This window comes from Ursus maritimus, unplaced genomic scaffold, assembly GCF_017311325.1.
Source record: "Ursus maritimus isolate PB19 unplaced genomic scaffold, ASM1731132v1 scaffold_31, whole genome shotgun sequence".
NCBI lineage: Eukaryota > Metazoa > Chordata > Mammalia > Carnivora > Ursidae > Ursus > Ursus maritimus.
This window is the reverse complement of record NW_024425675.1, coordinates 13,023,450-13,051,021: the sequence shown is the minus strand read 5'-3', so window position 1 is coordinate 13,051,021 and position 27,572 is coordinate 13,023,450. Positions and strand designations below refer to the sequence as shown.

At 37.5% G+C, this 27,572-nt stretch overlaps 1 protein-coding gene and 1 long non-coding RNA gene across 3 annotated transcripts in view; one reads left to right on the top strand and one right to left on the bottom strand.

The window, feature by feature from the left end:
- Nucleotides 1–27,572, top strand: part of SPAG6 (sperm associated antigen 6) — a 61,429-nt gene that overhangs the window by 11,906 nt on the left and 21,951 nt on the right. For both annotated transcript variants that reach the window (XM_040645333.1, XM_040645332.1), the window contains exons 3-5: nucleotides 3,150–3,316; nucleotides 6,814–6,997; nucleotides 26,474–26,679. In XM_040645333.1, coding sequence (XP_040501267.1) covers nucleotides 3,150–3,316; nucleotides 6,814–6,997; nucleotides 26,474–26,679 — 557 coding nt within the window. The remainder of the gene's footprint in view (nucleotides 1–3,149; nucleotides 3,317–6,813; nucleotides 6,998–26,473; nucleotides 26,680–27,572) is intronic.
- The window catches only part of LOC103664231, a 43,410-nt gene continuing 42,416 nt past the window's right edge, over nucleotides 26,579–27,572 (bottom strand). Inside the window, exon 4 of the long non-coding RNA XR_568954.2 lies at nucleotides 26,579–26,662. This is a non-coding gene — a long non-coding RNA (uncharacterized LOC103664231). The remainder of the gene's footprint in view (nucleotides 26,663–27,572) is intronic.

The following is a 27,572-nucleotide window of genomic DNA, read 5'->3' as shown; positions in this document are numbered from 1 at the left end:
CCAAAACAGCAAATTGAAATTTTCCAAAATTGGGAGACTTATGGTATATTAGCTAAATACTGTAACTAATAATAAAGACTTATAACTGGGGCACCTGGGTGACTTAGTCGGTTAAACCTCTACCTTCGGCTCAGGTCATGATCTCCAGGTCCTGGGATCAAGCCCCATATCGGGCTCCAGTGGGGAGTCTGCTTCTCCCTCTCCCTCTGCCTCTCCCCCCTGCTTGTGCTCTCTCTGTCTCTCTCTCTCAAATGAATGAATAAAATCTTAAAAAATAAAATAAAATAAGCACTTATAACTAAATTAAACATTACAGACCCAGATAGATGAATTCATTCTTCAACTTCTTAACATAGAAGGTCAAAGTTTTTGAGATTTAATTCAAAATACCCAGGATGAATAACCCAGTATAGATTGATTTTCCAATTATATTTCTAAAGACAATAAGCCATTGCCTTCACATACACACACACATATATAAATATATCAAAAGGGAAAAAAAGGAAATACCAGAATCATCAGGAAAAAATAACATGAAACATAATTGTAATTCTTTTAAAACTATTTGAAGCATACTTATTATACTTTATACTTTTTGACCCTGTTAATGTATTTATTATGAAACTTCAAATATGTGTTAACAAATTTAGCTCTTGTTTTTTTAGAGTATTGACTTATTTTACTTAAAATCATGCATATTTGTTATAAAAAATGAAGTTATAGTCAACAATAACTAAAACCAACCCAATTTAAAAATGGGCAGAGGACTTGAATAGACATTTCAACAAAGAACATGTACAAATGGCCAATATAAGCACATAAAAAGACATTCACTGACATGAGTGATAGGGAAATGAAAATCAAAACCACAATGAGATACCACTTCACACCTATTAGGGTGGCCATTATTAAAAAACAAAAAACAAAAAACAAAAAATAACAAGTGCTGGTAAGGATGTGGAAGAATATGAACACTTGTACTTAGCTGGTAGGAATGTAAAACGGCGCAGCTCCTGTGGAAAACAGTTCCGCAGTTCCTAGGTAGTGGTGTTGATTACACTAAATCGTACACTTAAAAATGGTTAAAATGGTAATTTTTATGCTACATCTATTTTACCACGATTAAAAAGCTAAAAAAAGAAATCAAGTAATGAAACAGCTACAAAGAGGAGATCAACAAATCATTTTAAATCCGACTTTTTAGAAAGAACCTGTGTTAACATTTCGTAGTCATTCTTTTTTTTTTTTTTTTAAGATTTTATTTATTTATTCGACAGAGATAGAGACAGCCAGCGAGAGAGGGAACACAAGCAGGGGGAGAGGGAGAGGAAGAAGCAGGCTTCCAGTGGAGGAGCCTGATGCGGGGCTCGATCCCATAACGCCGGGATCACGCCCTGAGCCAAAGGCAGACGCTTAACCGTTGTGCCACCCAGGCACCTCCTGTGCCACCTAGGCACCCCCCGTAGTCATTCTAATACCTTATTCTGCACTTTAAACTTTTTGTTGTGAGGTATTTCAGAAATTATCACTACAAAAAGTATAGATAGTAATATTATCAACACTTATGAGTATAGACATGTTAATTTGTTGAACATGAGCTATGACCTAGAAGTGCCATGTGCCAGCAAAGTTAACCAGCCTGAGTGGGATTCAAACCTGCAACTGTGGTCTTATGTAAGATGATCTCATCAAGCCACCGTAACCATAAAGATGATCACTAAATGAAATTGGGAACTATGAAAAGCCTCGGGTCACATCATTACATGTATCTGTGATAAGCATCATTATTCTCTGCTAATGTTATTGGTAGTACTGTTTATCTTAATTTGGTCTAATCCTAAGTGTTATTATAAATGTTTTCCTTTTATTCTTTTTCGAATGTTTCTGGACATAACATTATAAAAGAATATTGATAATATTTGCTTTTCTAGCTCACCGCGGTATGTTTTTAAAGAAAAGATGTAATAACATCTAGCTGAATAGCCTGCTGCAAATTAAGTAAAGTTTAGAAAGTCAAGGGGCGTTTTGTTCCAGTTTGAGCTCTGTCATCACCTTCCTTGTAACCTTAGACTAAAACAGCATCGTTAAAGCCCAAATAGCAGTTGACTATTTGGGGTATTTTATAGTAAGGCAAAGGTACTGTAAAGACTTGGAATAGCCAAATGACTAAAATGTAATTATTTTTTTATCTCTCTTTCCCTACCTCCTCAACTTTCAATATGTATTATTTATTTAGCAATCATTAATGAAGAATGTCTGAATTTCTAACCATGTTTCATCATTTATTAGTTTTGTGATGATTTCTTAACCTTTCTCAGTCTCCATTTCCTCATCTGTAAAATAGACATAATAATAGGCCACTTCATAGGTTTGTTATGACAGTTCAGTGAATTCATATGGAAAACAAGTCCTTAAAACAATGTGTGCATTTAAGAAGTGCTGGATAAATATAAGCTAACTTTTACTATTGTTGCTGTGACGGTGATATACCTACTCTGTATTCAACCCTGGAGCGAGTATTATGAGAACTAGTAATGCAAAATACTTATCTCAGAGAATTTGTTTCTTTGAAATAATATCAGAAATCTGAAGTTGCATCCCTTCATGAATGTGAGGCCTTAGCCAGTTGAAATCACAGAAAAGACCCAACAGTTGGAATCAGAGAAAAAACAAAAACAAAAAACCAAACAAAACAAATGGAAGACTCCATAGAGATGAAAGGACCTGAACTGAACCCTGAAAGATAGGATTTGCAAAGGCTGGGGGACACCTACACCCCCAGCTCCCCTCTACCCCCTACCATGTGCTAGGTAGGCATTAAACTACTTGCTCTACAATCTTTCTCTGCATTCCCCATAACAGGCCTATCAGGTCACATAGCTACTATTTGCCAAATCAGGGATTTAAACTCTTAACCTAACTCCAAAGCCTTTCTTGTCATGCTGTGCTGCTGCTTTGATAATTTCAGGTTGTATTATTCTTTGTCTTGGCCAGTTGGATGCTTCTAAATATACCACTAGTTTTTAGTGGATAATGTTTTTTGTCTTTACTGATTTTTTCCTGTAATTTATATATATATAATGCTGAATTGTGTATTTGCTTTTGCGTTTAAATTTTGCTGACTTCTGTTCTTTCATAACTAAACTCAGGTGTAATGTCTTTGCTGAGGCCTCTTCTTCTGGATGTGGTCCCAACAATTCAACAGACTGCTGCGTTGGCTCTTGGGAGACTGGCTAATTATAATGATGACCTAGCAGAAGCGGTGGTGAAGGGTGACATTCTTCCACAGCTTGTTTATTCACTGGCAGAACAGAATGTAAGATTTTTAAAAAATTAGTTATGTGTTTTTTGTTTGTTTTAGATTTTTAAGAATCTGCTAGTTTGGATACAGCTGCAAGCTTATAGGCATTAGAATTTTAGGATGTTAACACAACATTTAATTTTTTGAACTGCACATAATAATATCTTTAGGGTATTTTATTTTAGGAGTAATAGACAGCTTTTCCCCATTACTGTTAATATAAGAAAACAGATTACACAATTTTTAATGGGATCATATATAAAGCAGTATTTCTGTGTATGAGAGTCTTAAACCTGTAGGATCAGGTTTGAGAGCTGTATGGAGCCTTAGGCAAATAAAAAGTTGTTTTCAGCAATCCTTATATGCAGGTGAAATCTGGCTAACTATAAGAGACAGCTTGGAAGCAAGGGGGAGAGAAGCATACAAAAGGAAGGAGAATACATGTAAGGGAAGGTTTGATAAAGCATTTTATACCAAGTACGTAAGCATGCCAGTCCTTTTAGGGGTCATCTAAGAGTGCCCCAATTTTTTCCCCCTCCGGTCTGGTCCTACTCTATGTTTCTGTACAGCACCACCTAAGAATAGTTAAGGACCTTCCTATAGATAGGGTCTTGGTCTGTTTATTCCATTCTGTTAGTTTAAGGATATATATTTCTTGATATTTTTTAAGATTAAATTCCTATTTGTATAACCAAATGACAAATGATCTAATTTAAAAATGGGCAAAAGACTTGAATAGACATCTATACACATACAAAGAAGATATACACATGGCCAATGAAGATGAAAAGATGTTCAACAGCATAAGTCATTAGGAAATACAAATCAGAACCACAGCAAGATACCACTTTACCTACTAGGATTGCCATGATTAAAAAAAAAAAAGAAAAGAAAAGAAAAGAATAAGTGTTAGTGAAGATTTGGAGAAATTGGAGCCCTCATATATTGCTGATAGGAGTGTAAAATGGTGCAGCTGCTATAGAAAACAGTCTGGCAGTCAAGTTAAACATAATTACCAGATGACCCAGCAATTCTACTCCTAGTTAGATATCCAAAAAAATTGAAAACAGGTGCTCAAACAAAACTTGTACACAAATGTTTATAGCAGCATTATTCACTATAACAAAAGAATGGATAAACAAATTTTGGACATCCATATAATGGATATTATCAGTCATAAAAAGGGATGAAGTGCGGACACATGCTACGACATGGATCAACCTTGAAAACGTTATGCTAAGAGAAAGAAGCCAGATACAGAAGGCTACATGTTGTATGATTCCACTTCTAGGAAATGTCCAGAATACGCAACTCTGTAGCGACAGAAGCAGATTAGTGATTGTCAGAGGCTGGGGGGAGAGGGGAACAATGTGCCTCCTTAACATGTATGAGGTTTCTTGTTGGGCTGATGAGAATATTCTGAAACTAGATGGTGATGTTTGTACAACACCACGAATATGCTAAATGCCACTGAGTTGTACACTTTAAGATGGTTAAAATAGTAAATATTATGTGTATTTTACCAGAATAAAAAAATAAATCCTAATTGTTTAAAAATTTGCCTTATTTTTATAGATTGGAGAGTCATTTACTGACTGTCTTATCTCCATGAGGAGTCTCAGAAATTTTATTTTTCTTGCAGGTGTTCCTTCCATCATCAAATACTGTTAGACTTTGTTCTTCCTAGACTCTTAGCTCCTTCTTTCGAGGGCAGGGTCTGTGTTTTGGTATCCCACAAAGAAGGGTCTCAGTAGATCTAAATGTGAATGAATGTCCATTAGTTGTAAAGAGGCAGAAATGAGGAGAAAGTGAGAATGTGAAGCAGTGTTCCCAGGCTTCTGTCTCCTTCACCAACCAGTCCTTTAACTCATTTCTCTCAGGATTTAATCTCTTCTTTATGAGGTACAAAGTCCCTGGTGTGGAATCCCCCCCCCCTTTTTTAAGGGAATTCTTTTAGTGAGGAATGGGAGAGAAGAGAGAGGAATTTGAAGAAGCAGAAATTAGGAGAAAGGGGAAAATGAGATCAGAAGGAGTGGATTATAGGCACTGTAGTTAGCAGTGACTGTCGATGGCCAGTAAATTGTGAATTTGAAATTCTGCCATATAAAAGGTCACATCATGGAACACTACGTAAAAAACTAAGGATGTACTGTATGGTGACTAATGTAACAATAAAAAATTATTATTAAAAAAAAGTCACATTAGCTTAAGGTGATGACAGGAAACGTATCACCATTATTTTCCCATGATTATAAGAAAATAATGGAAAGCTTCTTTAGAACTCTAAGTTTTATAGTAAGTTGTAGATATTTGGTTACTGACATAAAATTAACCTTTATAACAAATATTTTAATATCTATATATGTTAACATTTAAGAAACTAAAGAAATATATCAAAACATCATTAACATAGCATATTTCTTATATCATCAACATATACCAATTTTTGAGATATAATACGTTAAAATATTCTTGATGTATTTTCTCTCTCCTATAATTTTTGTTGTATCTTAATCTTTTAGCCAAAGTAAATAGCATGCTTTCAGAACAGGTGCTATAGTGACCTAGTCACTTTTAGTAGTCACTGTAAAGACGTAAAAACTTGGAATCTACAATTAGGGGGTTAATTGGGTTCTACTAATAAAAGACAGAGACTGTTACTGTGTCATTATACTAACCTTGAAACAGTAGTGAGTGTTATAGCCAAATACTTCCTATACACTTAATTTTTTTTAGTTATATGAAAAAAAAACATGTTAGTCTTGTGTTTCAGTTTTATTTCTCAATCTGATAAAATTTTACATAGAAAATTTTATAAATATGAAGCATTACTTAAAGTTCACCTAACAGTAAGTCATTTGTATTTATTGTTTTAAAAGAGCATTTCTAAGAGGGGATAAATAACACATCCCCTTGTTTGGTTAGTTTATTTATCAGGAAAGCTTTAAAAATGTATCATGAGTGTTTCGCCTTTATGTTTATCCAACAGTTGGTAGTGCATCTTGAAACATGGTTGTTATTTCAGGATAGCTTGGGACACCAAAAGATTAGTTGAGGTCATGAAAGGCCTACCATGCTTAGAGGCTGAGGGCAAGTAAAGGAAATGAATTTGTCAGTGGACAGTTTTGTTGCACATGCTAACAATCTAAGAGTTCCCATGGGTCAAACAAATACTTTTCAGTGTGTTGCAGATACAGAAAATCTCATTATTTTATGAATTGGTAGGAAATACAATGTTTATATTGTATTTTATACAATTTCCAAATGAATTTTTTGGAATAAAACATTTGAAATGTAATTTAAGATTTAAATTATTTCAGTTTAGTTACTGAACAGAAGCAATAGGGGAGCATCAAAAAATTATTTTGCAGGATGTTTTTCATCTTTTGGATTTAAAAGCTGTTGAGCTTTATATATATTAATGTCATTTTTATGTTGGTTTTTGTCAATTTTCACTTTTGGTTTTATAAGTGTTTGATTCACTTTGAGTTTTATCTATTTTATCATTGTAGCGTTTTTACAAGAAAGCAGCTGCCTTTGTGTTACGAGCAGTTGGCAAACATTCTCCTCAACTAGCTCAGGCAATAGTTGACTGTGGAGCACTGGATACGCTGGTGATATGCTTGGAAGATTTTGACCCTGGAGTCAAGGAGGCTGCGGCTTGGGCACTTGGATATATTGCAAGACATAATGCAGGTAATGGAGCATATCTGAAAACAGGATTATTAAAATTTAGATTTATTAGGTAAATCTGGTTTTGCTTAGGGAACTATAGATGCAGTTTTAATGATGTTTCCATGCATTATGGGAGATAAGTTTTGAATGATGGCCAAGTTATTTGGATCACACATTCACAAAAACCTACACATTTCAGTCTTGGGAGAAGATATTTGCAAATGACATATCTGATAAAGGGCTAGTATCCAAAATCTATGAAGAACTTATCAAGCTTAACGCCCCCAAAAAACAAATAATCCAGTTAAGAAATGGGCAGAAGACATGAATAGACATTTTTTGGAAGAAGACATCCAGATGGCCAACAGACACATGAAGAGATGCTCAACATCACTCATCATCAGGGAAATGCAAATCAAATCCCCAGTGAGATACCACCTCACACCTGTCAGAATGGATAAAATTAACAACACAGGAAACAACAGATGTTGGCGAGGATGTGGAGAAAGGGGAACCCCTTACAGTATGGTAGGAATGCAAACTGGTGCAGCCACTCTGGAAAACAGTATGGAGGTTCCTCAAAAAGTTAAAAATAGAATTACCCTATAACTCAGCAATTGCTCTACTAAGTATTTACCCAAAGGGTACAACAATACTGACTTGAAGGGCCACATGTATCCCGGTGTTTATAGCAGCATTATTAACAATAGCAAAATTATGGAATGGGCCCAGATACCCATCAACTGATGAATGGATAAAGAAGATTTGGTATATTGCTGGAGAGGATATGGGTGGGGGGAAGGGGAAATTGGGCAATGGGCTTTAAGGAGGGCACTTAATGTAAGGAGCATTAGGTGTTATATACAACTGACGAATCACTAAATTCTACTCCTGAAACTAATAATACACTACATGTTAACTAACTTGAATTTAAATAAAATCTATAAATAAATAAATAAATAAATAAATAAATAATATAAATCTATTAATATATATTATATATACTTATAAGTAATGTTAGCCATCAAAAAGAATGAAGAACAAAATCTTGCCATTTGCAATGATGTGGATGGAGCTGGAGAGTATTATGCAAAATAAGTCAGTCTGAGAAAGACAAATACCATATGATTTCACTCATATGTGGAATTTAAGAAACAAAACATAAACATAGGGGAAGGGGGAAAAAAAAGAGAAGGAAGCAGACCATAAGAGACTCTTAACTATAGAGATCAAACTGAGGGTTGCTGGAGGGGAGGTGGGTAGGGGGATGGGCTAAATGGATGATGGGTAATAAGGTGGGTGTTCGTTGCGATTAGCACTGGGTGTTACACGTAAGTGATGAGTCACTAAATTCTACTCCTGAAACTAATACTATACTACATGTTACTAAAATTTAAATAAAAATTTGAAAAGAAAAAAAAAACCCTACACATTTCAGTCCTTATCCTAGTTAGTAGAAGAGAAATTTGAAGATAGAAAGAGACAGGTAGTGGGGAATGAGGAGAGGTGAGATAGTGATGGATTCTCAAAGATGCTGGTAAATTGGCTCAGTGAAAAAATTTTAGTTTGTCATGTTTCAGGGGATGTTGGGTCCTTACTCTCTCTCATGATAGGGGTGTTCTAATCCAGGCAGGAGACATATCGCATGAATGAATAATGTTGAAGAGATATGGAAATGATAACTTTCTAGAATGTATTTGTATGAGCCCATATTGGGCAAGAGGGAGGGGAAAGAGGAGTACCTCCTCTTACAAACTGACAGCTCCATGAAGTCATCAATAAGGACATGGACCTCTCATGTGAAGTTTGTGCTGACACACCTGTTGGTAAAGAATACAGAGGGAACAACATTGTCCTCAGCACTTTACAGAAGTTGTTAAACAATATGAATGAATAATACAACAAGAAAATAGTTTTAAAACAAACATATGTAAAAATGATCAACCTCGCTAGTGATCAAAGAACTGCACGTTAAAACACCAGTGAAAATGTCCTTCCCCACTTATTATTATTTAGGGGGGAAAAGAGTAAAGCAGAAATGTAGCCAAATGGTTAAGAGCACTGTGGCATTAGGCAGGGTCTGAGTATGAGTCCAAGTTCGACCCCTTCACTTCTGTATGACCTTGGACATAGCTTTTAAACTTCCTGAACCTTAACTTCCTCATCCGCAAAAGATGTTCCCTAAAAGGTGTTTCAGAGATTTGCTGTGAGCACAATGAGATATTATACGCAAAGCACTTTGACCAGTAGTTGGCATATGGTAAATATGCAATGAATACAAGATATTAGTATTTATACTGAAGGTTGGAGAGAATATGATGTTTATGGCCGTTGGCGAAGCCTCTACAAATTGTATAAACTTGTGGAAAGAAGTTTGGCGAAACTAAGTCATGAAAGAGTTTTTGGTTACTCTGAAAAGCCTGCTTTGGGAATCCATCCTAAGGGAAGAATTCCACAGAATGAAAAAGTTATATTCATGCAAATGTTATTGTAGTAGTATTTGTAATATCAAAACCCCTCAAATACTGCAGGAATTTAGCGGTTAAATTATGGTCCTTTTTACTTAATGGAACTTCACTTGGCAAATTAAAAAGGTAATTATGATTCCTACATGGTAACACGGAAACATGATTATAATGTAAAAAAAGAGATAAAATTATAATTGCAATTATAATAATATAAAAATAAGTTTTTATGTGGACATAAATTACAAAGAAATACATGTTTGTATTACTAGGGTGATAGAATGAAGGATACATTTTCTTTGTTTTCCAGATTTTCCAATGTGTGTTTATGTACGAAACAATAGCTACCACTTACTGAGCACTTACTGTGCGCCTGGCTCTGTGCAGTGTGCTTCAGATCCATTATCTCATTTTGACTACAGCAACCCATAGGGTCGGTATTACTTTCCCTGTTAAACAGAGGAAGAAAATGTAACTTAGAGAGGAGACCTGGAGTTATGTTAATGGTGGAACCAGAATTTGAGTCTAAATCTGTCTGACTCCATGTTAACCACTGACCATAACAGCTTCTCTAAATATTTCTTAAAAGAGCATCGAAGAAGAAATTCAAAATGGAAATAGGAAGAGGCTCTCCCATGGTTATGTTTAATTTGGTTCTTAAAATGGCGACACTATTAGAGACAAAAAGGAAAGAAAATGATACAGAAATAAATGGAGAAAGAAAACTATTGTCATGCTTAGAATGATTCTGAATTAATATATTAAAATGATTTCCTTACTATCTGGATTTTGGTTTCTGAATAGGGTCACCTTAGGACTATTGTTTAATATATGGTGATTGAGGAAACTAAGGCAGTTTTTGATTTTTAAGATTCATTTCTTTACTTGAGCGAGAGAGTTGGGGAGTGAGGGAAGGGGCAGAGGGGGAGAGAGAGGGAATCTCGCGCAGACTCCCCGCTGAGCACAGAGCTGCCAGGGGGCTTGCTCCCACAACCCTGAGATCGTGACCTGAGCCCAAATCAAGAGTTGGATGATCCGCCAGACTCCCCTAAGGCAATGTTTTAAATCAGAAGCTGGTTATCCTGGGAAGCTGGTTATCATATTTAGCTTGGGGTTTTTGTTGTTGTTGTTATTGTTGCTTTTGGTCAGAGGACTTTATGGGAAACAGATGGTAACATGCGTATTTCAAAAGGTGCTGCAGAAGAGCTTTGAGGGACTGCCATACAGATAAACTCCAGGCGGGTGCGTATAGATAGCCTTTCTATATCTCCCTTTTGTTAAGTCTGAGGCTAAATGATTATAGTTCATAAATAGGATCTGTCTTAGGGATTCCATTCCAATTTCTTGCTATAATCTGGCTCCCACATGGAATTCCCAGTGTAATTTCAATATTTCACAGTAGTTAGGGGTCTGGGACCCAGAAGCTCCCAGAAGAGATTACTGCATAGATTTCTCAGAAGGAAAGGGAATTGTTACCCAGTAGGCAATAAAAGAAGTCATCATTCACATCCTGAATCAGTGAAAATAGACGGTTTGCCTCTAAATAACCTGACTTCTTTTTCAGTGATTTCCTAAAAACAGAATATGTTAGATTAATGGGAAGACATTCATTCAGTGTTTTCTGCTTAGTATTAGAAGAACGTTTTATTAGGCAGTTCAAGAAACAGAAGCCTTAAATGGAGATGCAAAAGAAATAGAGTGTACCTTTAAGGGCAATAGAAGGAAAACGTTTTGTGTCTAGGAAACAAAAATAAAGTAAGTGTGCAATTAGTAGAAGAGAAAAACCAATAGGCACCATTTGACTTGTTCTTTTTTTAAATAATATTTTTTATTATGTTAGTCACCATACAGTACATCCCTAGTTTTTGATGTAATGTTCCATGATTCATTAGTTGCGTATAACACCCAGTGCACCATGCAATACGTGCCCTCCTTACTACCCATCACCAGTCTATCCCATTCCTCGCCCCCCCCCAAAGCCCTCAGTTTGTTTCCCACAGTCCATAGTCTCTCATGGTTCATCCCCGCTTCAGTTTACCCCCCCTTTCTTCTTCCCTTTCCTCTCCTTATTTGAAAAATACAATTTCTGAAAGTTACTTCTATGTGTAGATTTTAAAGCATTTTAGATAATCAAAGGGAATTGGGGACTAACAACCCGAAATGGTGTGGGGTTTCTTTTTCTTTTTCTTTTTCTTTTTTAACTCTGTATAAATTATGTCATTAAATGTCTGTGGTTGCATCATCAGTTATTGAATATTCTTGATGTATGTACCTCTTACTTTGAAGGTAAATAAGCTATTTCTTTATATTTTCTCTGGCTTTTTAGATAAAAGCTGAGGTAAATTCTTCTTAGACTGGTTCTTCTTCCTTCTTGCTGGATTCTCCCACTCTGCAGCATTATTCTATTAACATATTTTCCTCATCAATGTCACCCTCTCGTTGTTTCCGAGGATTAGTCCTGCTTTGGAGATCCAAGGCATGAGGCACGGAGCCTGTGTGGACAGGAAGTGTCAGCAGCTAGGAAGAAGGAACCATGGGTCTCTGCAGGTGCAGGGCTTCCACCTGGCGGGGCCCAGCAGCGCTCTGCTTCGCTGCTCCCCACTGGCAGCCTCTCTCTTGCTTCCTTACTGTGTGGAGCACAGCAGCTTCGTGGAGGAGGGCTTCCAGTGACCTCGTAGCAAGGGGGTGGCCGCAGTGAAGGTAGCACCTGGGACTAAACTGACAGCAATAGCCTGGCTGGAGGGGTGAGGAAGGAGGAGCCGTACAAGGGCTTTGTAGGAATGATTTTCCACATTTGGGCTCAAAAATAAGTTTTAAGTGTTTCTTTTGGGAGCTTTAGCTAAATATGCCGTTTCTTATAAAGTCTTGCTGTCTCAGAGTAAACTTTGTTCTCAAGCCTGGCAAAGAGGAATACCGTACCTTTGGTTAGGTGTTCTAGAACATTTTAATCATTAATATAATTGTCATATTATATAGATGAGGAAAGTGAAGTAGAGAGGGGAAGGATTTATTCTGGCCAGATAGCAATTTATGGTGGAACTGCTTGGCAATTACTCAAAATCTTTCAGAGGTTCTTCCTTTTTATAGTATGAGAAAGGTAAGTGTACGAGAGCCCATCATTCTTCATTTTAAGCTCCTTGTTGTATCTGAAAGTCTTGCCAGATACCTCTGTTTTTAATCCATGATGGCTGGTTTCCACATGTGTGACTATCCTTTTCTCCTATAGACTTGATTGATGTCCACAGGACTAAATCAAATGAGAGATTTCCATCCCAGCTCAGGGGCAGTTAGAAGATGAGGTTGCCAAGACGAGCAGTGCTGACAGGAGTTGGCTGGTTTGGACACTACAGAAACAGTTAATAGATTCTATTCTATTTGCTAAACAGATAATATAAGGAAGGAATCCAGACCGAGCTGGTCAGCCTGATTATTTTCTATCTTGTATAGAATGATGACGTGATAAAAAGAAAAGAGAATTTTAAAATTCAGAATTTTTGCAAATGTTCTTCTCATGTCACCCATCTGTAAATACCAGTAGGCTAAATCATGTGGAACAGGCTTAGCAAGCAGTAATTAACTTTTTGAAAAGTCACATATTCGTGACAAATATCTGAGATAACAAGGGACTTTGTACTGTGGGGATGAAGGGGTGAAGGGAACTGCAGCCTGGTAATTAAAAATTATTATTATTTTTTTTAAAGATTTTATTTATTTATTTGACAGAGATAGAGACAGCCAGCGAGAGAGGGAACACAAGCAGGGGGAGTGGGAGAGGAAGAAACAGGCTCATAGCGGAAGAGCCTGATGTGGGGCTCGATCCCATAACGCCGGGATCACGCCCTGAGCCGAAGGCAGACGCTTAACCGCTGTGCCACCCAGGCGCCCCTAATTAAAAATTATTTTAAAAGCCCTACAGACAACTGTCTTTACTGAAGCCTGTAGATAATAATGTTGATTTCCGTACTATCTTTTTCTTTTTACAACTTGTTTTATCTTGGAGGGGCTGAGGAACGAATAAGCATAGAGGCAAATGATGTATATGGGATTACATGTGTTACACGTCACACCTATTTTGATCCTAACATTGACTTCCACAGGGAAGTTTTCTACTTAGTGAAGTGTTGGTGAAAAAAGATGAAGTGAAAATAGATGTCTTGTCTATGTTCTTTTGGCATGGAGGCCAAATATGTTAAACAAAGTAACACTTTAATTATAACTACTCAGTAGTTACCTCATTCGTTAGTCATTTTTAGGGTAGTTTGAGTGCTACTAGAAGAAAAAATATATGGTGAATTCTTCTGTATTTTTATTTATTGTGATTTTTATTATATTATTATTTTTTAAAGATTTTATTTATTTATTTGTCAGAGAGAGAGAGAGAGAGAGCACAAGCAGGGGGAGCAGCAGACAGGGGGAGAAGCAGGCTCCTCGCTGAGTGAGGATCCTGAAGCAGGACTTGATCCCAGAACCCTGGGATCATGACCTGAGCTGAAGGCGGAGGCTTAACTGACTGAGCCACCCAGGCATCCCTATTTATTGTGATTTTTAAAGTTATAAACTCTTGGTTGATAAAATCTTCTGAGGTTTTTTTGTGTGTGCTTGTTTTTTTAGAATTCAGAATATAGAACAATACCATGTAATTCTGTAATCTCAGATTCCTAAGTCACTGAGACCATTAACTTCATATATGAGGCCAGTGAACAGTTTCTTTATCACCATCATCATCATTGTAATCGTCAAAAAGTATCTGAGGCACTTATGTGTATGTTACCATGTCTTCAAAGTAAAATAAGTTGGCTAATATCTTATCTCTAGGATTTTACAATCTAAGATAGGAAAATTGATAGAGATGAGCATAAAAGTCACCCAGACAGCTGGGCACATCAGACAGAAATGTACCCTACTGTCTTAAGAGTACATATAATACACTGGGTGATTCTAAGTTGGACCAAGTGAGACATGAATTACAAGTTATGCTTTTTGTACCATTCCAGAAAGGACAATCTTTTTATTATTCTTAAGTTACATCTGGATAACTGCTGGATGGATTTTGGGCATAGAAATAAAGAGAAGTGAGATTGATAGTACAGTTAAAGGAGAAAGGAAAGCCCTCTATGCACCAAAATACTTCCTCTACCTGGTGCCACCTAATATTCTTTTAGTCTGAGGCTTTGTTTTCTGTTTGGTGCAAATATCTGCACAAGAAATGTCACGAAATTGTGTGCTGAGTAGATAAAGAGAAGGGTATTTGCATCCTACTAGTTTAGAAATAAATCAAGTTTGAACAGTGCATCGTAATGTATTTTTTTGGTTTGAACAAAAGTGTTTTTCAGACTTGCTTTATTTTCCAATCACTAGTGTATAAAACCTTCCAACACCTTTTAGATATTGAGGGGACAAACTTTTTATTTATATTTGAATTTCTAGAAGTACATTGGTCATAGTGTATTTGACTGAAATTTGAAAGTACTGCAATTAAGCATTTCACAAACATCTACAAGAGAATTTACTTCTTAAAAGCTTAGGGCTTTGTTAGCATAAGAATTGTGCTTTGAGGGTGCCTGGGTGGCACAGTCCAGTTGGTCCTCCAATTCTTGGTTTCTTGGTTTCCGCTCAGGTTGTGAGGGGTGGTGAGATCGAGCCCCACCTCAAGCTCTGAGCTCAGCAGGGAGTCTGCTGGAGACTCTCCATCCCTCCCCTCCACCTAAGAAAAAAAAAAAAAGGATGGTACTTTGCAATAAGTCATGTTCATCATCTTATCTTAACATACATCTTAAAATCCATTGTCTACTGGGAAAATAGTTATTGTATAATTACCATGTTTCTGGCTGATTCTGCAGTTAACTTTTTGGCCTACTTTGCTCTCATCCGTGGCTGTAGATGAATGAAACAGCTTGCTATAAAAATGTGGTATAAGTTAATTGCATCAAAGCGTTTTGCTCAAGATCGACCTCTGGCCTTGAAAAGGTATTAACTGCAGTTATTGAACTCTTTGTGTGATAATTCTATTACTAGCCAGTTCTCTGTATCTCCTTTGATTTTAAACTACAGATTTACCAATGCGGTCGTGCACTAGTCACCTGTTACTGTCATATACTTGAATGGTGGCTCGGGCATCTGAGGCACTAAATTGTTATCTACTTCTAATATAAATTTAAAAAAATCGATAAACCAGTTCAATTACTGGAGATTTCTTAGGTATGATCGAAACAACATGGGTATGTGAATCTACTTTTTCAGCTATAAACTTTTTGAAGTCTAAATACAGATTGAGTATTTCCAATGAAAACTTAGCAGCCAAACTGACATGCATCGTAAGTGCAAAATCTGCACTAGATTTCCAAGACTTGATATGAAAAAAAGAATGTGAAATATCTCATTAAAATTTTTGAAAATTGATTACATGTTGCAATTGTAATATTTTGGATATATTGTGTTAAATAATGTATTTTATTAAAATTAATTTCACCTATTTCTTTTTGCTTTTTATTTTTATTATTATTTTTTAAAATATTTATTTATTTGGAGAGAGAGAGAAAGATAGCAAGAGAGAGCTCAAGCACAAGGAGAGGGAGAAGCAGGCTCCCTTGTGGGGCTCAATCCCAGGACCCTGAGATCGTGACCTGAGCCGAAGGCAGCCGCTTAACTGCCTAAGCCACCCCGGCACCCTCTTTTTGCTTTTTAAATGTACCTACTAGAAAATTTTAAATTATGTGTGACTTACATTCCCGTTGGACAGTACTGACTTAGAATTAGCGTGTCTATGCTTTGTGTTTATTTGTTAAAAGGCAATATAGTGGTAACGCTATGGTCTTAAAAAAGTCATACATAGAGAAGGGCTGTATGCACCCCAATGTTCATAGCAGCATTGTCCACAATAGCTAAATCGTGGAAGGAGCTGAGATGCCCTTCAACAGATGACTGGATTAAGGAGATGTGGTCCATATATGCAATGGAATATTACTCAGCCATCAAAAAGAATGATTTCACAACATTTGCAGCAACATGGACGGGACTGGAGGAGATAATGCTAAGTGAAATAAGTCAAACAGAAAAAGACAATTATCATATGGTTTCTCTCATCTATGGAACATAAGAACTAGGAAGATCGGTAGGGGAAGAAAGTGAAGAAGGAAGGAGGGTAAACAAAAGGGGGAATGAACCATGAGAGACTAAGGACTCTGGGAAACAAACTGAGGGCTTTAGAGGGGAGGGGGGTAGGGGAATGGGATAGGCTGGTGATGGGTATTAAGGAAGGCACGTATTGCATGGTGCACTGGGTGTTATACGCAAGTAATGAATCATGGAACATTGCATCAAAAACCGGGGATGTACTGTATGGTGACTAACATAACATAATAAAAAATTATTATAAAAAAAGTTATACATAATATTCATGTTTATTAATCAGTGTAACTAAACTGTAGTATGCAGTAAATTAAGGAATTTGGACCTAAAAACACCATTTGGGGCGAAGTAAATAATGATTCAACTTTGAGCAATCTCCTACTCGATGTAAGGACTAAAATGTACTTTATACGTGAAGTGGCCAGACTGCCAAACTCACACATGGTGAGACATGATGGTGGAGACATATACTTATAAAATAAACAATTCTGCAGTCCATAGTAGGTTGATGTATATTAGGTTGACCTACATGAAATAACCTATATTCAACTGGTTTTGATTTAACAAAAATAGCAGTTTCATGTTGTTTAATCTAAAAATATCAAGAACCTCAAAAAGTGTCAACACTCCCCCTTAGTAATTGTGGCTTTCAGCCGCTATCATAAGTAAATACACACATGCATGTGTGTTTGCGTAATCTGTGGAGTTCTAGATGTATGTATGTATGACCAGCGGTAGCCAGCCTCCAAGATGCCCCACAGAGGACCTGTGTCCTGGTATTCATACCCTTGGATAGGCCTCTCCCACATCAGACCAGGACTGGTCTATGCGGCCACTAGACTATGACAGAAGTGACGGTCGGTTACTTCTGAGAATAGGTGACCAGCTATAAAAGATTGAGGCATCTGTCCCGGGGGCTTTCTCCCTTTCTGTGTCTCATTCCTTGTTCTGGGGAAAGCCAGCTGCTAGGACGCGACAGTCAGACAACCTAGGGAAAGGCCCGCGTGGTGAGGAGCTGAGGTCTCCAACAACCAGCAAGAAACTGGAGCTTCCCAGCAACTACACTCAGCTGAGTGAGCTTGGAAACAGATCCTCACCCAGTTGTGCCCTCAAATGACTACAACCATTGGTGTGAGAGCAGCTTCGTGAATAACTCAGAGCCACAACCACCCAACTAGGCTGCTTCTGGATTCCTGACCCACAGAAAATGTGAGATAACAGATGATGATGTTTGAAGCCGCTGACTTTGGGTCATTTGTTACACAGCAATAGATAACTAATACATAATCTTTTTTTTTTTTTTTAGATTTTATTTATTTGTGAAAGAGACAGAGCACGAGTGGGGTGAGGGGCAGAGGGAGAAGCAGACTCCCCACTGAGCAGGGAGCCTGACGCAGGGCTCAATCCCGGGACCCTGGGATCATTACCTGAGCCAAAGGGAGACGCTTAACCGACTGAGCCACCCTAGCGCCCCACTAATACATAATCTTAATGCACACAGAGGTTCACTTCACTGTATTCATAATGGCCCAAACCCAAACCACGATCAAACAAAACAAATGTTCTAAAGCGGGGGAATGGTTAAGTAAATTATGGCATATATTTACTCAGTGGGATATTATGCAATTATTAAAATGTGGAGCTGAATCCATCCTCAGGAATAAACATGGGCAGTGGAAGCCCATGGGCAGCTTCTAGGCACCACTCAAAGGGAGCCACACCAAGAACCTCGGACCAGGGGCCACTTTTGTAAAGGCACCTGGCAAGCTTTCTAATCATCCAGTGCTTCCTTGGTTTTCCTTTTCTCTCTCCTCTCTGTGTGTTCCCCGCCGCCGAGCAGCTAGAAGGCAGGGAACTTAAAACTGGGCTGGAGCAAAGAAAGCGCGCCGGGGATGCTGTGGTCATAAATGCCCCCTTTGCACTTCGGTTTACTTTTTTTGAAGCTCACGAATTTGCAGGCAGAGTGAAGCTACGGCCATGGCTACAATCTTATATACTCATTTAGCAGTTGGAAAACAAAACGAAAACATTTCTAGATACAAGAGGTGTATTTTGTAAAAGCTCTGATTCCCACGAATTTACCATCCGATTTTTCGTGGATAGAGCACCACAAACCTTCTCTGTAGCTTTTGCCTCTTTCTATCCAGCTTAGTCTTAGCCGTAAAGTCGTTACAAGTCAAAAACTAAAAATTGCCAAAATTTGGGTGTTTTAAAAATTGCTCTAAATCTTATGTTACCTATTAACTTCCAAGGCCATACCCAAGTCTTTCTCATTTCCCACATTCTCCTTCTCTTGTCTCCACTTCTTTTCCTTACCATATTTTGAAGCTGCTTTTTATATTTGAGCCTGTAAGTGCGCCGTCCATCGCAGCTGAATGTAATTTCTTACTACGGCACCATTAACTCCAGATCAATGGCTTACTTGACTCACTTGACTTTTTAGAGGAGCCAGAATTATTTAACCTTCAAAGCATATGTATGTATGTTAACCCTTAATCTCTCAAACACTCAACCCATGTGTACGAGTGAGACCAATAGCTCTGAGGATGGGAGAGACGTGGCATGGAAATAATGACAGTAGGAAAAATGACATCTGTGGGGTGGGGGAAGTAAATAAAAATCATATATTAGACTTTTTCATAATAATATGCAAATTCTCTCTCTCTACCTTTTTCTCACCTAGCAACTGGAGAGGTCTGTCTCTCAGCTCAGAATTACAGGTATCATGAGCGTTGTTACCTACAGAGGGATGTTGCCTCGCTCAGACGTGTTAGTGGAGAAAAATACTAATTCTAATACTAATTCAGCCTCCACGATGGCCCCGCCAACCCCCAGTGATGCCCACCTCCTCCTAGTCACATCCTCGTGTAGCCTCCTCCCACATTTTGCCAGTGAAATATAGCAGAAGTGATGGTATGTGACTTCTGAGGTTAGATTATGAAAGACTGCAGACTTTGTCTTGGGTTTTCTCTTTTGGATCACTCACTCTGGGAGAGGCCTCGCCATAAGCAGCCTATGGAAAGGCCCCAGAAATGGGGAGGACCCGATGAAAGCTTCTTGCAACATTCCCATGAGTGTGCTTAGAAGGAGATCCTCTAGACCCAGTGGGGCCCCGGATAACTGCAGCCCTAGCGGACATCCTGACTGCAGCCTCGTGGAAGGCCCCAGCCTGAACCACCCAGCGAAGCCGCTCCCAGATTCCTGACCTACAGAAACAGCGACACCGTGTTTCCTGTTTGAAGCAGCTAAATTGGTGTGATTTGTTACAGAGCAGTAGATAACCAAGCAGTAGATTAGCTGGGTTAGACCAAAACCAGGACACATTTCTCCCACTTTGGAAGTGACATTCCTAAACGCATACTGCAGTGTGGTTGGTATATAACCAGCTTTGGCATATTTGGCTTTTATTATGATTTTACCAATTCACGAAAAGTTTGGTTGAATGGGGTGACTTTTATAGCGTAAGATTAACATCAGAAGTGTGTAGCCAAATTTTAAATGTATCTTTAACCTGCTTTATTTCAAAAAGGTTTTGAAGGGGTAGTGATATATTTTACAGCCAGATGCAAAAACCATCCTATCTTTAAACGGATAAACAGGGCCACCTAAGTGCAGAGAAATGGTGATTCAAGACTTTCTTTTCTTTTTTAATATAATTTGTTGTAGGGCTTAGAGACAGTGATTAAAAGTGGTGTTTGAAAAAATGATTTAAAAAGCAGCAAAGTTAAAAGAATTAGAATTCCTGAGGTGTTCGATTTGCCTAATTATTTCTGAATTAGTGTGCGAAATTCGTAATATTTTTTTCTTCCTTTTTTCTTTTTGGAGAGCCTCTTCATTTTGAGTCCTTTTTATGAATTCTCCTGATAGATTAATTTTGCTCAAAGTCTTCTCTCCTACATCTCCATTATAAGCAGTTAAGTATCATAATGTATATTTAGGTTAATTCTTTTTTTGCAGGTCAACTTTCAGGTTTTCATCAGTTTCTTGAAATTTGCTGCTGAAATTTTTATTTTATTTTAATTTATTTTATTCATAGTGGTTCTTTGATGACTCCAAGAATCAAAGGCAGAAAGTACATTACCTTTCCACATCCGGAGCCTCCCACAGGTCGTTTTAGAAGGTATAAAGTTTAAGCCCAGGGTTGTGAGATGACGTTGTGGGCTGTAGCTGGCCCACAGGTGGGTGTGTTTTCTTTGGCCTGCATTATACTGTCTCACAGAGTGGTGGTGTGTGTGTGTGTGTGTGTTTTTTAAGTTGCCAACACTTAAAAAACCAGGTGATTTCACGTTAAAAATCAGATTTCTGGCTTCTCTTGAAACACCATTGGATCTGATGACACAGGCCTGTGTTCCTCTGTGGCCACACCGGGCTCAAGCTGAGCGATTGCTGCTGCTTGCAGCCGTCGCATGTGCTTCTCCGGTTTTCCACTGTTCCCCGTCCCAGTATTTTTCGTATACCCTCTGACTTCACTTATTTACTTGCTGGGCCGCGTGGACATTTGAGTTTACCACTGCGGATCTAAACAAAAAACCAGTCCCAGCAGTTAAGAGGAGGGGTCGAAGCCACTGTGAGTCCTACTATAGCAAAATCACTTTTCCCTGATTTCCCTGCGTCAGCCATGCCTGTTATACACTGATGGGCATTCCTGTCCTTTTCTAGTCAATATAAAGTCCTTTCTAATATTCCACTCATCCAGATATAGGTAGTACTAATTCTATGAGTGGTGGTGTTCTTAAAAGTCTTCCCTTTATACTATGTCTTTTTGTTTTAAAATTAAAGTGTCCTGAGCATTTTTTTCTTCTTCTGTATGAAAGATTTTGATCCATTGAAGTTAATCCTTCACACCTGTTAGGGAGTACTACAAGTTCAGCCTTTATTTTGTTAGGAAAACAAAACCAAAACCAAAAACCCAGGTCCCAAGAACAGGACAGAATAAAATTCTTAACAAAAAGCAACTGTGTGAGAAGCAACGAGTTCTCACCCAAAATTTCGTATTAAGAATATTGAAAGGATTGTATGCACATAAGCCTTTACAAATGTAATTAGAAAGGATCATGGAAAAACTGAGAGAGGCAGAGAGAAGTGTGACGGGTGACTACCCTGGTCACAGTCCCATGGAGGAGGCTGCCTTCCTTCCTTGTCTCAACAGCGAGCTGTTCATGAGGCCCAATAGAACCAGTTTTTCCTTTCCTGAAAACAGCTGACCATCAAGTCTGCGGACTGTGTATTCAGTTGTCTACATGTCTGCAATACATGGCCTTCATTATTATTTATGAAAAAGGAAGTGCTATTGGATAGTTTCATTCCCTCTGACAATTTGCAGTCTAAGAAATTGTTATAAATGAATAAAGCTTCACATTTTAAAAATGTAATATTTTAACGTAAATGTAATAAGGACATAAATTAAGGCAAGAGGGCAAGTGTGGAAAAGCAAACAGATAATATTTCCTCTATCCATTAGTAATTTTCCAAAGATTTTTAATTTTCAGAATGCTTAAAGGGGACATACATTCCCACTGTTTTTTAAAATAAGAAAATTCCTGCCATCCTGAGAAATAAGCTAAAATGTTTATATTTATTTTTCCTTTATAATAGTAATATTAGTATAGTTAACACAGCAGTAGCTGTATATATGGACAAAAGACATGTTCACATTTCTTTTATTTTTAAAACATTTATAATCACATCAAAGAAAATTTGGCAAATTGAGAAGAAAAGTTTATCAGCAATAGTACCATCAATGCACTATAAATTCTGTTGGTATGTTGGTATAATATATAACCCTCTTTCTCTGCATTTTTCTTTGTATAACTACTACTAATCTTGCTTGTTATCTAACATAATGATTATGTTGAATGTTATTGCATAAGAGAAGATTTATTTTTTAAAAACTAATTTTTGAAGGTTCATTTAAAATTTAAAATGAAGCTATTTTCAGGCACTAAGATAAATTTCTTAACTCACTGCTTTTCTTTGGTCAAATCTGTCAACCTATAATGAGCATCTGAGTCTGTATCGATCTTTGATTTCATAAGTATAATTAACTGAACAACCAAAACTCATTTTCAAATTAGAGTTAGAAATGAACTCTGTGAGATTTCTGTTACGGGAAGTAATTTTTAAATGTACCAGAATTTGCATGTACTTCGGTTGCCATTGCTTTTTTCCGAATAGAGAAGTGTAGGACACGGGAAAGGGGAGAAGGAGGTAATGTGGGAAGCCCTGCCTGCCACACCCCTGCGTATCTGTTTTCCCCACCCGCTCCGCAGACCTGACTCCTCGCTCTTACTTGGTGTTGTCTGTTTGTACCTTCACCCTGAGCCAACTGTTAGAACAGAACCACGTTTTACTCTATTCGGCTTCCCCAAGATCTAGCCAAGTTTCTAGCACGTGGTAAATACTGAATGAACACCTGATGACCAGAGGAAGAGAGGAGAATATGTAAATATACCGAGCATGAGCGAGGACAGGATTATACCGGGATGTTTTTGGCTGTTACAGAATATCAAGTTTTACAAATGGCTTAAAAATAAGGACGTTTTTTGTTTTACATGACACACAAGTTCAGAGGCAGGGCAGTTCTAAGATCGGTTATGCAGCTGAACAGTGTCATGGAGGACCCAGATGTTTTTCATTTTTGTACTCAGTCATCCTCAGAGAAACAGTGATTTCTTCCGTTATCGTTGCAAGACAGATGTAAGAGTTCCAGATGTCACTCGTACACTTGACCATGTCCAGCAGAGTCGGAGTTTCCTTCTGTGTGTATCTATTGACGACAGAGAAAAAACCCTTTCACAGATGCTTCTAGCTGACTTCTACTTGTGCCTTGGCTGACAAAGGCTACAGGGTAGACACCAATGGTGACTGGCACAGAAATGCCAGAGGAAGCAACTGTGGGGAAGAGGAGAAAAACATGCCATAGGAAAAAGAGTAGCGCTAGAGGCAGGATAAGATAGTCTGTAATATGTGTAACGTGGTATGGTGTGCATTCGTTAGGCCTGCTGTATTCTTACATGTATATACACTACTTTATACCTTATGTGTGTATGAACGTGATGGAATACCATCATTTATAAATGACAGTGTGTTTCTGATCCCAGTTTTTAGAGGAACAGATAAATCTGGAGATATGATGTATATGAAATCTCAAGTACAGAATTGTAGGCCCAACCCAGGTTCTTGGAAGTTTCATAACCTTCACAGTAGATCTTTCTCCAGGGCCATCCCCAGCCTTCCCCACATTTACCATCACTACTCTGGAGAGAATAGAAAACAGCTGAGGATGGTAACCAGTCAGAAGAACAGAGTTTGCTTTCTTGTTCAACATTATAGAGTTCGGGAAAAGGAGGATATGGCATTCTGTTATTCAAGGAAAAGATAAAACACGTGGAAATTACAAAGATAGTAATTTTTTAAAAAAAAACCTTAGTTTTTATTAATAGTACTTTTATTTTTTATTTTTTAAAAAATATTTTATTTGACACAGAGAGAGAGCACAGTCAAGGGGAGTGGCAGAGGGAGAGGGAGAAGTAGGCTCCCTGTTGAGCAGGGAGCCCGATGCGGAGCTCAATCCCAGGACCCCGGGATCATGACCTGAGCCACCCAGGCCCCCCCTATTAATAGTACTTTTAAACAGTTGCAGTTTACTGCACATTCCTCCTCTTAGAAAATATAGAAGTGAGCAAACATAAATAGACGAACTCATCTTTATACTCTCTCAAAATAGATGCAGCCCATTAGAGATCTCCCTCAACTTGCAATAGGGTTCCATTCTGGTAAATCCATTGTAAACTGAAAATATCCCAAGTTGAAAATGCATTTGCTGACCTAACCTGCTGCACATCACAGCTTAGCTTGGCCTCCCCGCAACGTGCTCAAAACACTTACACTAGCCTACGGTTGGGCAAAGTCATCCAACACAGAGCCCATCTCATAATAAAGTGCTGAAAATGTCACGTAATGTATTGACTACTGCACTGAAAGCGAAAAACGGAATGGCTGTGTGGGTGCAGCATGGCTGCGCGTACTGGTTGTTTGGTCTCGTGATCACGTGGCTGCCAGGGCTGAGGCTCGGGCCTCACATTGTACTGTGTGTGTATCCCTAGCCTGGGAATAGATCCAAATTCAAAATTCAAATTGCAGTTTCTGCTGAGTGCATATTGCTTTTGCGCCATCATAAAGTTGAAAAATCTTAAGCCAAACCGTCCTAAGTTGGGGACTGTCTGTGTATATATACCAGGTGCCCTTAAATATGTGCACATAAAGTCGGTATTACCATACAACACCTGTATAATTTGGGCCGAACTGAATTAAGTAACATGTTACCAATTAACATAAAATATGAAAATTATATCTATAAATTACACATATCATACTTTATGCTTTCTTTCCATTTCCCTTGGGTGGGGATGGTAGGAAAGATACAGTAATCACCTGTTTCACCTGCTGTCTTACTGGTCTTAAGGCAATTGCGGCAGAATCCCAGCGAAGCTTCTGAGGATCTGTTATATTGTGAGATTGATATTGCAGTCTGTTGCTGTTTTTTTTTTTGTTGCTGTTGTTAACCAACGTCCTCTTATCTGCCTCTTGTTCTTGAGATTACATATTAACTTCCCATTGTATTTCATATTTCACGTTAGATTTTTTAAAATTGAAATATATTTGCTAATCAATGTAGTGTTAATTTGTAGAAGTGTGTCATCTGCACCGGAGCTGAATGAGTCTGGCACATAATAACCTTTCATTGATACTTGTTTAATGAAAGGATGAGTGAACCATTTATATAATACCAGAACTTTAAGATAATTACAATAATTGAAGGAAAACAAATATTGGACACTATAACCTGTATTTTTGAACATTATTTCCTTTTAGAAAATGTGATATCACCAATCTTTTGAAAAATTAACCACTGTATTTTTTTTTTAATTAAAGACTTTAAGTGATATGCTAAATAGATATCTTAGCTTGGCTATAAATTGCCAAGGCACTACAAATCTGGGAAAATGAGAACATAATTTGAAAGGAAGAGAGTCTAGAAATAGGTATATGTGATTTAGGAAGAGAGGCCTAGAATACAATGAGGGGAGAATCTGTAACTATGTATGGTATTTTATGCTTCTCAAAAGACATTTTCTACATACATATTATATGGGTCTGCCTGCTCGTTTCTCATTCTCTATAATTTAAAATGTGTTATTTTTATAGCTGTTTGTCTTGGACACACAAACAAATCAACATGTATATTCAAAAGATTTTATTTCTGACATGTGAAATGGTTAAGATAAATTTATTCCTTTATCTAAACATTAACATTTGCATATTAAAATGTTGTTCAGTTGTAGATCTTGTTTTATTTGTACAATGAAAATGCACCTTTTAATTCTGAATAAGTTAAAAAAATCTTTCAAAAGTACTATAAGATGAAAGGAATTTAAAAATTGACATTATTGGCACAAGATTCATGCTAATGTTTACTCATGTAAATAGCACAAAATACTGCCTAATTAGTGTGGTTGGTAAATTTTTGGTACTTTAATTTTCTCTGTTATTGTAAACCATGCATAAAATGCTTGCCTATTGAGAAGAGCAGAATTGTCAGAGCTTAAACAGCTGACATCTGCTTACTCTCTTAAAAAAAAAAAAAAGAATAACAAGCCATTTCAGCCTAATCTACCTCAAATGTGTTCATGTAAATGGGGGTCCATCTATTGACCTGTATTCTTTTCAGCTCAGGATTGGTCCACATGGTTTATGAAACCAGGAAGGCTGATTTGAAATGCAGATGTCGAGACAGTGAAGTACACCCTCCCCTTTTTTCTTTGCTGTATCTGTCAGGGTGAAAAATGGCTTGCACAAGGGTCAGTCACCCATACTCACTTAATTACTTTTCTTGGACCCACAGAACTGTCACAAGCTGTGGTGGATGCGGGAGCTGTTCCTCTTTTAGTGCTCTGTATCCAGGAGCCAGAAATTGCTTTGAAAAGGATTGCAGCTTCAGCCCTCAGTGATATTTCAAAGCATTCTCCGGAGCTAGCACAGACCGTAGTGGACGCAGGCGCTATTGCTCACTTAGCCCAGATGATCCTGAACCCTGATTCGAAATTAAAGGTATTGAAAAAGAAAGCTAAAAAACAAACAGATCAGGCTTCCGATTACCTAAGAAAATAGGAATGTGGGTAGATTAATATTACACATTTAAAAATAATTAGAAAATTCACCCTTGAAAACAGATACGGATATGTTATGTATTTGGTCTTTTAATATGTGAACCTTAAGCCGTAGAGATCAGACAGTAGACCTGTCTGGTTAAAATATGTGCCATGCTGAAAACTAGGTGACGTATGAACATCATCATTAAAATAAGGAATTACGCAATGACTGAATCTCAGGGTTGGAAGGAACCTAAAGGTCTTCTAGCCCACCGCTATTATAGTTAAGTTTCTTATGAAAATTGCCATATTTACCCTACTTTTTTTTATGGCTTTCTAAAATTTGATTTTCAGTTAATAGTTACTTATACTTTCACATTCTAATACTTACATTCTGTAAGTTTCTAAAATTGATACCGTTAACTAAGTCATGGAAAGTTCTTTGAAATGTTATCAGCATGATGCCAAAAATAAGTTGTTGCTTGTGCTTGATCATTTTTGTACTACATGTATCATAAATTAACAATGTGAGTGTTAATTAAGAAACACTATTCATCCAAAGGTCATATTCTTCGATCATCTGCATAGATAAGAGATTTAAAGAGTCCACAGAAAAATGAAGGCATTTAATTTGGGAATTAGGGAATTTGAGAAATTGAGTATCCAGCCTAAGACTAGGAATGGACTGTCTTGAGACTCCTAAATCTAAGGTTCTGTTAGAAATGTAATTGTTTTCTCCTTTTTATAAAGGAATTTGAGTGTGTATAAAGCTGTTTAAATCAGAACTCTGCAGCAAGCTCTATGTCATTTTTTTTTTTTTTTTTTTTTTTTTTTTTTTTTTTTTCCAAAACG